Below are 14,866 nucleotides of genomic sequence, written 5' to 3' on the forward strand. Positions count from 1 at the left end.
TACCATTTTGATCTAAATCTAGAAGGAAGCATTTAATTGAATCCCCCTAATTTCTGATAAGAAAACTAGAGCACAGAATGGAGAAGTCATTTATCAAAATCTGGGCCAGAGATGGAACTAAAACCTAAACTTCTTATTTCTAAGAGTCAATTGAATATCCTTTTCACCACAACACTATACCTCTTGGTTGTTAGCTGACCAAATATGCCCAGCTGAAATTCTTGCCAAATGACAGTCATCTTGGCCCATTTTTCCATACCCAGAAGCTTACCAGTTATAGATGATTTGTCCCTGTCGGCCTGCATGTTGATAGTAGTACAGAATGATGTAGCTGTCACCACCATAGAACTGTCCATAAGTGGAGGGGTCCACTGGAACTTTATCAGCACCTTCAATTCTCCAGATCTGCCAAGGCAATGAGACAATCAGAGATATGCACAATCCAGGTTTCCTGGAAGCCTGGAAAATTAATTAGGAGGAAGAATCTAGTTGAGGCTTTCTAGTGATATAGTGGAAAGAGTGCTAGACTTAAAATACAAGATCGGGGGCCAAATACAGACTCCATCACAACATCTGTAAAATCTGATGGTTTGAATCAATAATTAGTAAGGTTGGGGCAGCTAGGTGGCGCAGTAGATAGAGCACTGACCCTGGAATCAGAAGGACCTGAGTTCAAATCTGTCCTCAGAGACATAATACTTATTGTGTGACCTTGGGCAAATCACTTAAAACCATCACCTTACAAAAATCACATAAAAAAAATTAAATAACTTGTAGGGTCCTTTTCAGTTCTGACATTCTGTGGATCTGTGACTATGGACAAATCACTTTCTTTTAGAGGGTCTCAGTTTCTATAAATAGCTCAACACAGGCAGACTAGACTAGAAGTGTCCCACACATGGCCCATGGAACAAATGGGTCCCACAACATTCTTGAATATAACCTAAATGCTACTGATAAATGTTTAACAAAATAAAAATACTTCTAATAATAAATTTTAAAAGTCAATATATGATCTTCAGGTATCTTTATGAATGGATTAATGATCCCATTTCTGTTTGAGTTTAGCACCACTGGATCAATCAAACTGTCATTTCTATTTTTTTTTTTTAGGTTTTTGCAAGGCAAATGGGGTTAAGTGGCTTGCCCAAGGCCACACAGCTAGGTCATTATTAAGTGTCTGAGGCCGCATTTGAACTCAGGAACTCCTGACTCCAGGGCTGGTGCTCTATCCAGTGTGCCACCTAGCCACCCCAAAACTGTCATTTTTAAAGGGCCATTTACAACACCCTCCCCTACCAATTCTTTGGTCTACCCCTAGGCACAGTGCTTGCCTAGAGATGAGGGGATAGACTAGTTGAAATTAGGGTAATCTCCTCTGACACTCCTATTAAAATATGAGGAGATATTTTGTGTCTATGACAGCCACCATCTGCTCCAAAACGGCTGGCAGGAAACCTCTAAATTTGATTGCTGTCCTACATCGCCCTCTGGTGTCCTAGGGGGACAAAGACCCTGCAATGACCTTTCAAATTAAATCTTAGACTAATAGAGTTGGAACCAACCTCAGAAAACATCTAGACCAGATCGCTCACCTCACAGATGAGAAACCTGAACCCTAGAGGAAGGAAATTGCTTTTAAATAGGGTGGTATTAGGCAAAGAGCACTAGATTTAGGGCAAAAAGAACTGAGTCCAAATTCTTAATTCTCTATAGCCTTGACCAAGTTGTTTCCTCCTCCTCCTAAATCCCAGTTTCCCCATCTAAGATATGACAAAGGATATTAACAACTTCATTGGGATATTATAAGGATCAAATGAGATATATATGTTTAAGGGTTTGTATCATTATTACTGGCCAAAGTTACCCAGCAAATTAGTGGCTCCACTGGGAGAAGAAATAGTCTCCTGACCTTGTTCCCTATACCAGGCTTCAGGCTCCCAAATATAAAGAATCAAAAACTGCTCTGGGAAAGGAATGAAACCAATAAGACACTTGCAACAACTAAATCTGACTCAGTCTCAGAATTCTTACTAAAAAGGACAGTGGGATACAGTTGGAAGTTAGAACCTGCCTGTGATACTGTATATCCCGGAGCAAAGTTTGACACCTCTCTGATGATCAGTTATCTATAAGAGGTCATCTTACAAAGGAAAACTATTTCTCTTTGTAAGCTTTAAAGTCATTAATGTTAAGGGACAGAAAGCCCTGGGTTACAAAGACATTAATGAACTTGTTGTTTACTACAAGTACATCAGTCAACTACATGTGGATAGTGTGCTAGACCAGGAATCAGGAAGACAAGTCTGAGTCCAGCCTCAGACCTTTCCTAGATCTTAGATACTGGGCAAGTCATTTAACTTCTGTCTGCCTCAATTTCCTCATCTGTAAATGAAAGTTATATAACCCCTGCCTCTTAAGACAGTTATGAAAATAAAATGAAATAAAATTTATAAAGAGTTTTAAAAACTTCAAAATGTTATACAAATACAAGCTATGATGATTATTGTAGTTTTAAAGTACCTTATAATATAATTATAGATCTAGATCTATTTCCCTATCATGTGTGGAGTCTGTAAGACCAGTGTATTTTAATTGAAAGAGCATAGGATTTAGTGTGGGGAGCACACCCTCCTCTCCCCTTTCTATCTGGAGTCAATGCTTCCATCCACGGGATACCTGCTTCTGGCCAGTTCCATCATCATCCATGCCATGCTGAGCAGCCATGATGGTTGAGTTATGTAGAGTGGCAGCATCAAAGGGCACACGCTCAACGTTGGCAATGTGGCTAGACAAGTAGGCCACTCCCAGACCTTGGGTCTGATCCCGATCCCTCCAGTTCTTGAAAAACTGCTTGAAAAGAGGGGTCTCACCATTTTCTGGGAGGACTTGGATCTGGGGAAGGAGGCACAAAATAGGATGGTAAGGAGACTTCTGTATCTTTAGAACCCCTTTGGGTCCTAAAGAGAACTGAAATGAGTTTATATTTAAGAAACAATGAATTCTGCAAAATGAAATGAGTAGAAACAGGAAAATTGTACATGGTAACAGCAATATTGTGTGATCATCAATTATGAATGACTTAACTTTTCTCAATCACACAATGATCCAAGACAGTTCCAAAAGACTCATGATGGAAAATGCTATTCACATCTAGATAAAAAAAACTGATGAACTTTTAATGCAGATTGAAGCATACCATTTTCACTTACTTTATTTTTTGTGGTTTTTTCTTTTGATCTGTTTCTTCATTCACAACTGTGACTAATATGGAAATAAGTTTTACATGATTGCACAAGCATGACCTATATCAAATGACTTACAATTTTAGGAAGAGTGGAGAAGAGGGAGCAAGGGAGAAAAATTGGAAGCTCAATTTTTAAAATAAATGCTAAAAATTGTCTTTATATAAATTAGAAAAAAACAAAATGATATAAAAATAAAATAATATATTATACATTTACATATACTAAAATATTATTAAAAACTCCTCTTTACAGAAATAGGGAACTCTGAGTATGAAATAGCACATATATTATCAGGTTGGTTTTCCTGAATTGCATTTTCTCCTTCTTTCTGCTTTTTAATTTTTTTATAAGAGATAGCTCACGGGGTAGGTCAGTGGGAGAACATATGCAGAAATGAAGGTGACATAAATACAAAAAATATCAATAAGAATAAGGTAATTTTTTTAAGGATAAATGAATTCAATCTGAAGATGCCCTGGTTCAGATATAAAAATACTTCTATGTGCATATACTATTTCCCCCTATAGAACATAATAAGCACATTATTATGTGCTTAATAAATTCTTAGTGATAATTGATTGAATCATTGATCAGTTTGGAGCTTAGAAACCTTGGAACCTAATTCTGTCATTAGAGAGCAGACAAATACTCCAGAAATTTAGAGAAGGTTCATAGAGGGTCAAAATTAGCACAATAAAATTCTGAATTCAATTAAAAGAAAATGCATTGTCAACTGTGTACCATGCACTATGATAGATCTTGGGGAAGATAAAAAATTTAGAGAAGGCACCTTCCCTTTCCTCACTGAGCTCACATCTAGCAGGATATATATACATACATATATATATATGGAAGTCTTTAATTCTATGTATACATATACATTTATTTACACATAGATACATATGTATATAGACACACAAGGAGAGAGAATTAAAGTCTCCTTCTGATGTCTCATTGAGTCCTGTTGGGGCCCCTGATTCCCAAAGGCTTTATGCCTGAAGAATGCAAGCTCTGGGGACTTTACCTTAAGGGTAAGCTATGTTCTTATCAACCAAGGACCAGGATAATTCATTGTCAAAAAGTTCATCACAATTCAAGATAGACAATTTAGAGGAAGGATTCACTTTGATAGTGCTACAATACTACAATACTACTACTAAGTAGCATTTCTTCCCTTTTTGTATTAACAGTTCACTGCAGGTAGAGACCATGACTTATACTTCCTTGTGTCTCTCCCCTTAAGTGAAAGACACCTAGTTGTTATTCTGTAACTCACTTGGTTACCTTTACTGACTCACCCTCCTTTGCCATTTTCTAATGCTACACCAGAGCAGGCTCCCTTCTCCATTTTATTGGTCCAAGTCTCTACTCCCCCCAACCACAAAGGCCTCAGCATCTCACCTGGGTCTGCTTGGGATAGCTCATCTTGGAGATGAAGTCAGAGGCACTTTTGAGAGCAGCTTTCCTCTCCTCTGTGTTAGCCTGTTTACCTGTGGATGAGTTGAGGGAACTGTTCAGGTTGGGAGCTTTCAAGAGAAGAAACTTCCTGTCTGATCACCCTGGAATCCCAGTGGGGAGGCTCAGCTCACAGACACGGCTCTGGGATTCTGAGGGAACCCTAGACCTGCTTAACAACCAATAGTATCCAAGATAAGGGATCTCTACTCTCCAGATATTTTCCTTATGTGGGTCTGTAGACAAACATAGCTAAGACCCAGATTGCTCCAATGTCTCCCAGAAGGGACAAGAATCCCTGGGAATCAGGCATTCTGAAATCCAAATGACAAGACCCCATCCTCATTTGTTGACTCATAGTTAACTTCCCTAATTTTTCTCCCTTTCAACAGGTCAGTGATTACTAGATGAAGGGGTCCTACTCTACCACTTGACCCTAGAGTCTGGTTTCTTGGAAAAGGAGACTTATTCTCATCCTATTGGGTTATATCCAAGAGCAGAAATATGCACAGCAGTCATAGACTCTCATCCACCCACTGGAATCACAGTGGAATTGGAAAGAACTTCAAAGCCCTACTAATTCAATCCCTTAATTTTATAGATGAAGAAATTGAGCCCTAAATAGGTTAAATGACTTGCCCAAGGTTACACAGGTAAACATCAGAGACAGGATTTGAGTCTAAGTCTACTGATTCCAAAATTAATGTTCTTTCCACCGTACCATGCAACCTCTCCAGGAAACTCCAGAGAGAATGATTTGTAGTCCTAATATGTGCTATGTAAAACCGGTTTCCTGGTGCAGTTTCCCTTTGGGAAACCTGCCTGCTCTTGAGGAGCATAATCTTCAAAATAAATTCTTGTGCCCCTATATCCTTCCTCACTTCTTATTCCCTGATGGCAGCAGTTGCTAATCTCTCTCTCTCTCCACCTTGGCTTCTGCTATCCACAGCAAAACCTATATAAACTTTTTTTGTCTCTAAAATAAAAAGGCTTTCTCATGCTTCCCCACCCTGTGCTTTCACCTTCTGCAAAAAGAAATCCCTATATAAGGATAAAGCTGTCTAGGAATCACTGAATTAAGAATCCTGGTGAAAGTGAGATCTCCCACCCTAACCCTCATTTCCAGGGTACCTTTCCAGACGAAGATCTTTCTATCTGTGCCATGGTCCAGGATAAAGCAGTCTGCAGAGTTCAGGGCAGACTGAGCAAAGGGGTTCTCATCAGCCACCAAGGACACAGCCATAGACCCAGCACTATTGGAAACCTATTAGGAAAAGAGCCAAAGTTAGCCTTATGTGTGCTGAGTAAAGGACTTTCAGTTTTCTCCCTGAGACAGCAGAGGTGTCACATTCACACTTGGTGACCATCTCACTCCCAGACTCTAAAGAGTCAGATTCAGAAGTAGAATCCAAATTCTCTCATTGCTTGTCTCCAAATGAGATCCAAGTCAATAGCATTTGTCTTCCAAGTGTTTCAATATTATTTTGAAACTTCTGAAGACACTTTCTTGGTTATTATCTCCTTTTGTCTTCACAACACACCAATGAAGGTAGTCAAGGAAAGAGTTGTCTACTCTCCCCAGTTGGGGAAAAGAGGGAACTGTGATTTGGAGAGAGTGTAAATATGTCCAAGTTTACACAAAGAGTTAATTGCACAGCCATGACAATAACCCAGATTCCTTGATTCCTAGAATTTAGTGTTTATTTCTTTGCACTTTGCTGTTTAAGCCCAGGGGCATTCCTGATTGCTGGACTCTAAATTTGGAGTGGAACATCTGGCAACAGCTATGGAGGCCAGGACCTTGGATGAGACCCAGTATGAGAAGACTGAAAACTGAACTTGCAATGACTCTCCCTTGACTCTTCCCTATTCCCACCAGGCTACACCTGCTTGGATCACTTTTCAGGCTAAGCAGAACCTCAGCCAGATCCTTTGTTCTGGTTATTTCTCTATAACTTATAAAAATAATAACAAGATGATGTTTATGCAGTTCTTAAGTTTTAGAAAGTACTTTCCATCCATGGCTTCATTTGGCCTTCATAAGAATCCCAGGGAGTATGCACAGCAGTTATTATCATTCCCCCATTTCACAGATGAGGAATATGAAGTTTAGGATTAAGAAATTAAGTCACCAACCAATAGTCACACAGCTAGAAATAAGCAGAGCCAGACTTCAAGCCTAATAAGTCTGGCTCCAAATTCAGGGTTCTTTCAACTACATCATGCTATATACCTTGTAGAGCTTGGCAAGCCTGCGATTGGTTGCATCCTCCTTGTCGGTGTCACTCTGACCTTCGGGCAAAGTGGGCTTGGGCCCAAGGACCTAGCACAGATGTAGAGAGGAAAATATGAGTCTGTGGCCACAAGCCAACAACATGGAAAGCTCAGAGTCATCTGTCCCTCCAGGTGTAACTAGCTGTGGTTCTAAGATGGAACAGTCTGAACTGTACAGAACTTAGAGGTGAGTAAAAGGTTACAAAAACGGGGGGGGGGGGGACATAAGGGCAATATCAGAGCCACCCTAAAGTAGATGGGCTATCTCAGGAGGTTGGAAGTTCAATGTTACCAGAGAATTTAAAAAGGTAAGAGATGGATCACTTCTCAGAGACAATCCTCTGAGGCAACTTTCCCCCAAAAGCCTCCTTTCTCCATGGTTATCCTGGTCCTTCCCCTTGCTAGTGGGACTTGGACCACAGACTAAACATTATCTCTGGATTCTTTTCTGTTTGGACATTAGATAGTAAGTAAGGACAGGCACATCAAGGGACAATTGAGTATATATACACACTTTACAGGACTCTGTCATATGAGAGGGAAGAAGCAACAGGTCCCTAAAACAACAGACACAGTTCCTAGGTCTGGTCTTCTTGGGAAAGGAATCATCTTAGGAAATTTGTCCCACCCTACAAGGCAAGACATTAACTGATATCCCCACAGAGAGCAATACACCCAAAGTCCTAGCATGTACCAAAATATAGGTGACTTTTTAGTCAGTATTTCTAAAAAACTTGGAGAAACCAAGGAATAAGTCAAAATGCCTGAGACAGTCCCTGGGAATTTTGGTTCCTCTAGAGTGACATCTACATAAACTAAAAGGCAACATTAAACCAATCCTCCCCCCTCCCCCCCATTAAGGGTTGGGTCATAGCACCTGCCTCACTATGGCTCAGATAACAAGAAGGGAGTCTCACCTGGAGCATCCTTTCAGGCTCAGATCCCTCCTCTGAAACATATACCTTGGCCCGGCCACTCCGCTCATTATCGCGGATACCTTTGGACACTTGGGTGGCCTTGAGTCGCTCAAAGCGGTTGCTATTACTACCACACCACTGGTAGATATCCTGCAAGACAAAGATAAAACAATGCTTCACAGTCAAATTCCCCAAACTGAGGCACAGGAGAAGTTAGTGTACCAACCTTCTCTCCACTTTTTCAAAAGCAGGAAACACAAGCAAAATTCAAGGTATGTGTGAACATACATAGAGAGGCTCATGAATTCGCATATCTAGGTACATCCCTGTATTGTACAACTAGAATAGGTGTATATTGTATCTATTTGTATAAAAATATAATAGCCACTTCCAGAAAAACCTAGGAAGACTTGCATGAACTGATGCATTGTAAAATGAACAGAAATGAAAACATTGGATATGGTAACAACAATATTGTAAAATAATCAATTGTGAATAACTTAACTATTCTCAACAAAACAAAGATTCACAAGAATTCCAAAAAACTTATAATGAAGGAAAGAACTGATAGAGTCTGAATGCAGATCAGAGCAAACTTTTTTACTTTCTTTATTAATTTTGGTTTTGTTTTGACTTTTAGTTTGTGTTTTCTTTTGCATCATGACTAATATGAAAAGTTTTACATGACTTCACATGTAGAATCTATATAAAATTGCTTGTCTTCTCAAGAAAGTGGGTCAGGAAATGGATGGAGATAGAAAAACTTTTTTAAATGAATGGTTAAAATTTTTGTTTACATATAATTGAGAAGCAAAACAAAATAAAAATTAAATATAAAAAAGATATGATAGGCACACATCTGGGTGCAAATTTGTGTGCAACTTATAAGAGGAATGTTAACATCTGTATGTATTTATAGGCATATAATGGGCATAGGTTGGTATGTGAGTTTTGTTTGTTTGCTTCAAGACAGGGTTTTCTTTTTTTTTAAGGTTTTTGCAAGGCAAATGGGGTTAAGTGGCTTGCCCAAGGCCACACATCTATGTAATTATTAAGTGTCTGAGACCAGATTTTAACTCAGGTACTCCTGACTCCAGAGCCAATGCTCTATCCACTGTACCACCTAGCTGCCCCAAGACAGGGTTTTCTTATTGGAATTTCTCATGCTAATGAAATCATAGATACAGACAATGATCACAGATACAGTAATGATGATGATTATGATGATGGTGATGATGATACTAGGCATACTGGGGAATGTGTTTTGTTCCATGTATGTTCATATACCTGAATGTACTCAGGCCTGGCTATTTGTAGATATGTTCTTATTGATATTGATGTGAATGTGACCGACTCTGCACACATGCATACTCAGGTGGGTGTTCTGTTCATATGCAATAAGACCAAGCTCTAGCATGACAAAGTCATTAGAAAAAGCAAGTTGAGAGTATATGGTACTTTTGTCAAGAAATACAGGTGCCTAAGGAAAGGACTCAACAAGTGATAGTGATAGAGGAAAGCAGTGAGGGCTAGGGAGGACACTTACATTCCCCAAATCAAGGATGAAGCAGTCGCCATTGTTGAAACTATCCCATGAAACAGGCACCTCTGTGGCCCGGGCTGCACGGCGCCCTTTGACCTGGAACAGTCTCTGCACAACCACCTCATTGGGAACCACATGCTTGAAGCCAGAGGCCACACCACCTTTCTGGAAGATAGAAGGGAAGCATGAGGAGAATTACTTCTTGGGTTAGCAGGGAGAAGTATAGAAGGCCAAGGAGAACTAAACAGAAGAGTCTGCTACCTCCACTGGCTTTTTTACTCCAAATTTTTCCCTTAAGAATTCTCATTGCAACTGTGGTATATGTATGTCATGGAACACTATTGTTCTATTAGAAACCAGGAGGGATGGGAATTCAGGGAAGCCTGGAGGGATTTGCATGAACTGATGCTGAGTGAGATTAGCAGAACCAGAAAAACACTGTATACCCTAACAGCAACATGGGGGTGATGTTCAACATTGATGGACTTGTTCATTCCATCAGTGCAACAATCAGGGACAATTTTGAGCTGTCTGCAATGGAGAATACCATCTGTATCCAGATAAAGAGTCATGGAGTTTGAACAAAGTTCAAGGACTATTCCCTTTAATTTAGAAAAGAAAACCAGATATCTTATTGTCTGATCTTGTTATCTCTAAGACTTGTTGCTTCTTCATTAAGAGATGATTTCTCTCTCATCACACTCAATTTGGATCAATGTACAACATGGAAATAAAATAAAGACTGACAGATTACTTTCGGTGGGGGGGAAGTAAGATTGGGGGAAAAATTGTAAAACTCAAATAAAATCTTTGATTAAAAAAATAATTCTCATTGCATTCATTAAGAAATGTTAGAAATACAACCTATCTTCCTCATTACACTTATTAGTTATGTGGTCTTGGGTAAGTACTTTAAATTCATTAAACCTGTTTTCTCATCACAAAATGGGAATAAACTATTTACCTCATGGAACTTTTTTCTGGTGAGAAAATGGAGGAAGAGGGAGGAAGGAAGGAAGGAAGGAAGGAAGGAAGGAAGGAAGGAAGGAAGGAAGGAAGGAAGGAAGGAAGGAAGGAAGGAAGGAAGGAAAGAAGGAAGGAAGGAAGGAAGGGAGGAAAGAAGGGAGGAAGGGAGGGAGGAAGGGAGGGAGGGGGAAGGGAGGAAGGGAGGGAGGGGGAGTAATAGCAAGGGCACTTAAAATCCAAGGACCCGAGCATGCGCCAACTCTGGTATAACCTATGATTGACGTTGGTCAATCTGTTAACTACTCTGAGCCTTAGTTTTCTCATCTGCAAAGTGAAGATACTAACTTCACATTGCCTCTCTCAAATGATTGTAACCAAAATGCTCCATAAACCAAAGTTATTGTCACTATTAATACTGTTGTGGTTTATATTGCTACCAATTAATATTTATATTTATAGTATGATAGCATGATGAATAAAATACTGATTGATTTGGGTTCAGAGGACCTGAGTTGATATTGGGGCTCTAAAGAACCAGGAGAACATTATACGCATTAACAGCAACATTGTATGATAGACTTCTCTCTTATTCAATGAACAAAAACAATTCTAAAAGACTTGTGCAGGAAAATGCCATCCACATCCAAAGAAAAAACTGTGGAATTTGAATGCAGAACAAAGAATACCATTTTCACTTTTTAAAATTCATTTTTTGATTTTTCCCTTCTTGTAGTTTCCCCCTTTTGTTCTTATTCTTCTTTCACAACATGACTAAATGGAAATATGTTTAACATGACTATACATGTTATCAGATTATTCACTGTCATGGAGAGGGAGGAGGGAAGAGAGGGAGGCAGAAATAATTGGGAATTCAAAATCTTCTTTTGTTTTTTTAGGTTTTTGCAAGGCAAATGGGGTTAAGTGGCTTGCCCAAGGCCACACAGCTAGGTAATTAAGTGTCTGAGATCGGTTTTGAACCCAGGTACTCCTGACTCCAAGGCCAGTGAAAGCACTATGCCACCTAGTCACCCCTGGGAATTCAAAATCTTACCAAAAAATCAATATTGAAACTATCTTTACATGTAATTGGGAAAAATCAAATTATATTTATATATATTATATTATATAAATTGGAGCTCTACTATTTACTGTCAATCAATCAATGAATATTTATCAAGTACCTAGTATGTCCTGGGTCCTAGAAATACAAAAGACAAAAATGAAACAAACACTGACCAAGGAGTTTATATTCTAATGAAGGGATACTACAAGTTCACAGATAAGTAAATACAAGATCAATATGTACATATTATGCATAAAATGATAGAGTGGCTGGAATACCTAAAAGGGGGAGTCCAGAAAGATTTTCTGAAGGAAATGGGACTTGAACTGAAGGGAGAAAGGAGTTCCAATAAGTAGAGATGAATAGAGAAATTATGGGGAACAATTTGTGCAAAGGCATAAGGCTAGGACTTTGGAAGTCATATACAGAGGAAAGTAAGTAAAACATTTGCATGTGAGGGGGAGTAATGTGTCATCAGACTAGAAGAATAGATGGACTGGAATTATATGTGAAGGACTTTCAATATCATCAGAGGAGTTTGGATTTGATCCTGATTTGTAATAGGAACCGCTGAAGGGAGAGGAGGGGAGGGAGGGGAGGGAATAGGAGGGGGATTAAATACAAAATTTCCTTCATGTCAACATAATATTTTATATTTTCACCTCTTCTTTTTTACTCCTCCTAAACCTACTTTTCATTCTCTCCGTAAACCACAATCCCTCCATATCTTAGGTTATAATCCCTTCTCTGGCCATACTCTCCTTCCTTCGCTTGGTAAACCAATTATATAGACCTCATTAACTTTTGCTCTTGAATTCCTTGTTCCTTTATCCTATCATTGATCATAACCAGCCAAACTAAAACCTTAAGTAACTCCCACTATCCACGTCTTTTGTTCTTACTCATGCACTACCAATCATGTGCAGGAAATTACAAAATCATTCTGAGTAGGCCACTGCAAGTTTGTTAGCTTATCTCAATTGCCACAAGGCAATCTTACTCCTCCTCCCTAAAATGAATTTCCATCCCACTCACCAGAGATGTTCTTTCCAATATTTTCTTCTCTCCTCAATCCTCCCATAGCATTTCCTTTCCCAACCTTCCAATCAAGGACCTCATTTCATACTTCACTTTAAAAATTGAAAACATTCAATGAAAGTTCCCACTTTTCTTCCTCATCTAACATCTCTCCAACATCTCTTTCATTCTCTGATAATGAGATGATCCTTCTGCTTGCTAAAACCACTTCCTCTGCATTTCCCCTTGACCCTATTCCTTTCCATCTTCCCTAGTAGGTTGCTACTACCATAATTCCTACTATCTAATCTATAGCCTCTCCCAATCTATAGATTCCCTTCTTGCTGCCCATAAATGGCCATGTTTTTCCAGTTCTTAAAAACTCTCACTATAACCTACCATGACCACCAGCTATCATTTTTTTATCTTTTCTTTTCTTCTCAGCTAAACTCTTCAAAAATGGAATCCAATTCATCTATATTTGCTGTTTCCACTTGCTCTTCCCTCATTCTCTTCTCAACTCTCTGCAATCTGGCATCCAACTTTATTATTCAATTGAAACTTCTCTTTCCAAAATTACTGATGATCACAACTGCCCAATCTATTGTCTTCCTTGCCCCAATCTTTATTCTTAAAAAACAAAACAAAAACCTCTCTTCAGCATTTGAAACTATTGTTCTTTCCTCTTGGATACACTCTGGATCTTTAAGATTCAACTCTCTCTTAATCCTCTCTCCATCTGACTGTACCTTTACTGTCTTCATGGATCTTCATCTATGCCACACCCATTGGCTATCTGTTTCTATAATATCTCTTACATTTATTTCTTCATTTCCATGCTCACAGTTACAACCTTGGCCCATGCCCTAATAATGTCTTTCCTGGACTACTAAAATAATTTTCCAATCAGACTCCCTGCTTCAAATCTCTCCCTATTCCAACCTACCCCATACAGTTTCAGAATTAATTTTCTAAATATGTGATACTCCCTCCTTAATAAACTCCAATGATATTACCTCTATATCAAATATAGCTGAAATAAAACTCTTCTGTTTGTCATTTAAAGCTCTTTGCAACCCGACTCCTTCTTAGCTTTCTATGATTTTTAACACATTACCCCCTCTACATACACTATGGGCCAGCCTTATTGGCTGACTTGCTGTTTCTCACACACAACACTCCATTTCCTAACTCCCAGTTTTTTGGGGGGGTTTTTGTTTGTTTGTTTTTAGGTTTTTGCAAGGCAAATGGGGTTAAGTGGCTTGCCCAAGGCCACACAGCTAGGTAATTAGTAACTCCCAGTTTTTATACTGTCTCTCTCCCCTACCTGGAATGTTCTCTCTCCTGACTTCCACCTCACAGAATCCATGGCTTACTTTCAAACTCTGCTGCAGAATCACTTATACTGAGGCATTTCTTCCACCAGCTCTCCCCACTCCTGCCAAGGGCTAGTCCCTTCCCCTCTAAGGTTACCTTGTATCTAACTCTGTATGTATCCTGAATGTACACATTTATGCTTACATTGTCTCCTTTATCAGAATATAAGATCCTTGAGGAAAAATACTGTATTTGCTTTTTCTTTCCATCCCCACACCTTTAAGATAGTGCTTTCATATAATAAATGATTAATAAATGCTTGTTGATTGATATCTGGGCTTCTGTTTCCTCTTCTGCAAAATGAGGGTATTAAACTAGAGAAATTCTTAAAACCTCTCAAACTTTAATACTGTATAAACTAAGCAAGGTTCCTTTTCACTCTAACATTTGATTTTCTATGTTCTATCACTCTGTACTCATGTTCTCTTCCAGTTCTAACATTCTATGTTCTACAGTTGCTTTCAGGTCTGTGGTCATTTGTTGAACAAGAGGTTATTAAATTGAAAATCAACTATGTGCTAAGTGCTAGAGAGAAAAGAGGAAAAAAATAATTCATGATCTCAAGGAAGTCTTATGTAAGGCATGTATATAGATAAGTATAATTAAAAAGTATGCTGTGATGGTTACAAAGGAGAGATCTAGAAAAATTATTCTAAAAATATGGCAGGAGAGAGATCATTTTGGAGAGGGAGAGAATTAGGAACAATGTATAGAAGAGGTGCTGAACAGATTAATTCCAAATTGCAGAGTTGAAAAAGGAGTTCATCATGGGCATGGCTTCCCCCAATCCAGTGCACTGAGGCAGGAAACAACATGTTGATTTTCAAGGACCAGCAAGTAAGACCAGCTTGGCTGGAACCAAATGTATGAGAAGGGCAAGGTAAAATTAGTTTGGAAAGGTAGGTTGGAGCAAGCTTGTGAGCCTGGGAAGGGCCTTAAAGGTCAAGTTGAGCAATTTATATTTTAACCTATAGGCAACTTGGAGACAATAAAGGTTTTCTTGGCA

General features: G+C 38.9%; 1 protein-coding gene across 3 annotated transcripts in view; it reads right to left on the bottom strand.

Annotated features, from left to right (window-relative positions):
* The window catches only part of GSN (gelsolin), a 70,420-nt gene that overhangs the window by 12,683 nt on the left and 42,871 nt on the right, over positions 1–14,866 (bottom strand). For all 3 annotated transcript variants that reach the window (XM_074211684.1, XM_074211682.1, XM_074211683.1), the window contains exons 4-10: positions 9,441–9,602; positions 7,895–8,044; positions 6,937–7,026; positions 5,835–5,967; positions 4,650–4,738; positions 2,680–2,895; positions 272–405 (exon numbers count right to left, since the gene is read on the bottom strand). In XM_074211684.1, the coding sequence (XP_074067785.1) occupies positions 272–405; positions 2,680–2,895; positions 4,650–4,738; positions 5,835–5,967; positions 6,937–7,026; positions 7,895–8,044; positions 9,441–9,602 (974 nt within the window). The remainder of the gene's footprint in view (positions 1–271; positions 406–2,679; positions 2,896–4,649; positions 4,739–5,834; positions 5,968–6,936; positions 7,027–7,894; positions 8,045–9,440; positions 9,603–14,866) is intronic.

This window comes from Macrotis lagotis, chromosome 1 (assembly GCF_037893015.1).
Source record: "Macrotis lagotis isolate mMagLag1 chromosome 1, bilby.v1.9.chrom.fasta, whole genome shotgun sequence".
In the NCBI taxonomy this organism is placed as follows: Eukaryota; Metazoa; Chordata; class Mammalia; order Peramelemorphia; family Peramelidae; genus Macrotis; species Macrotis lagotis.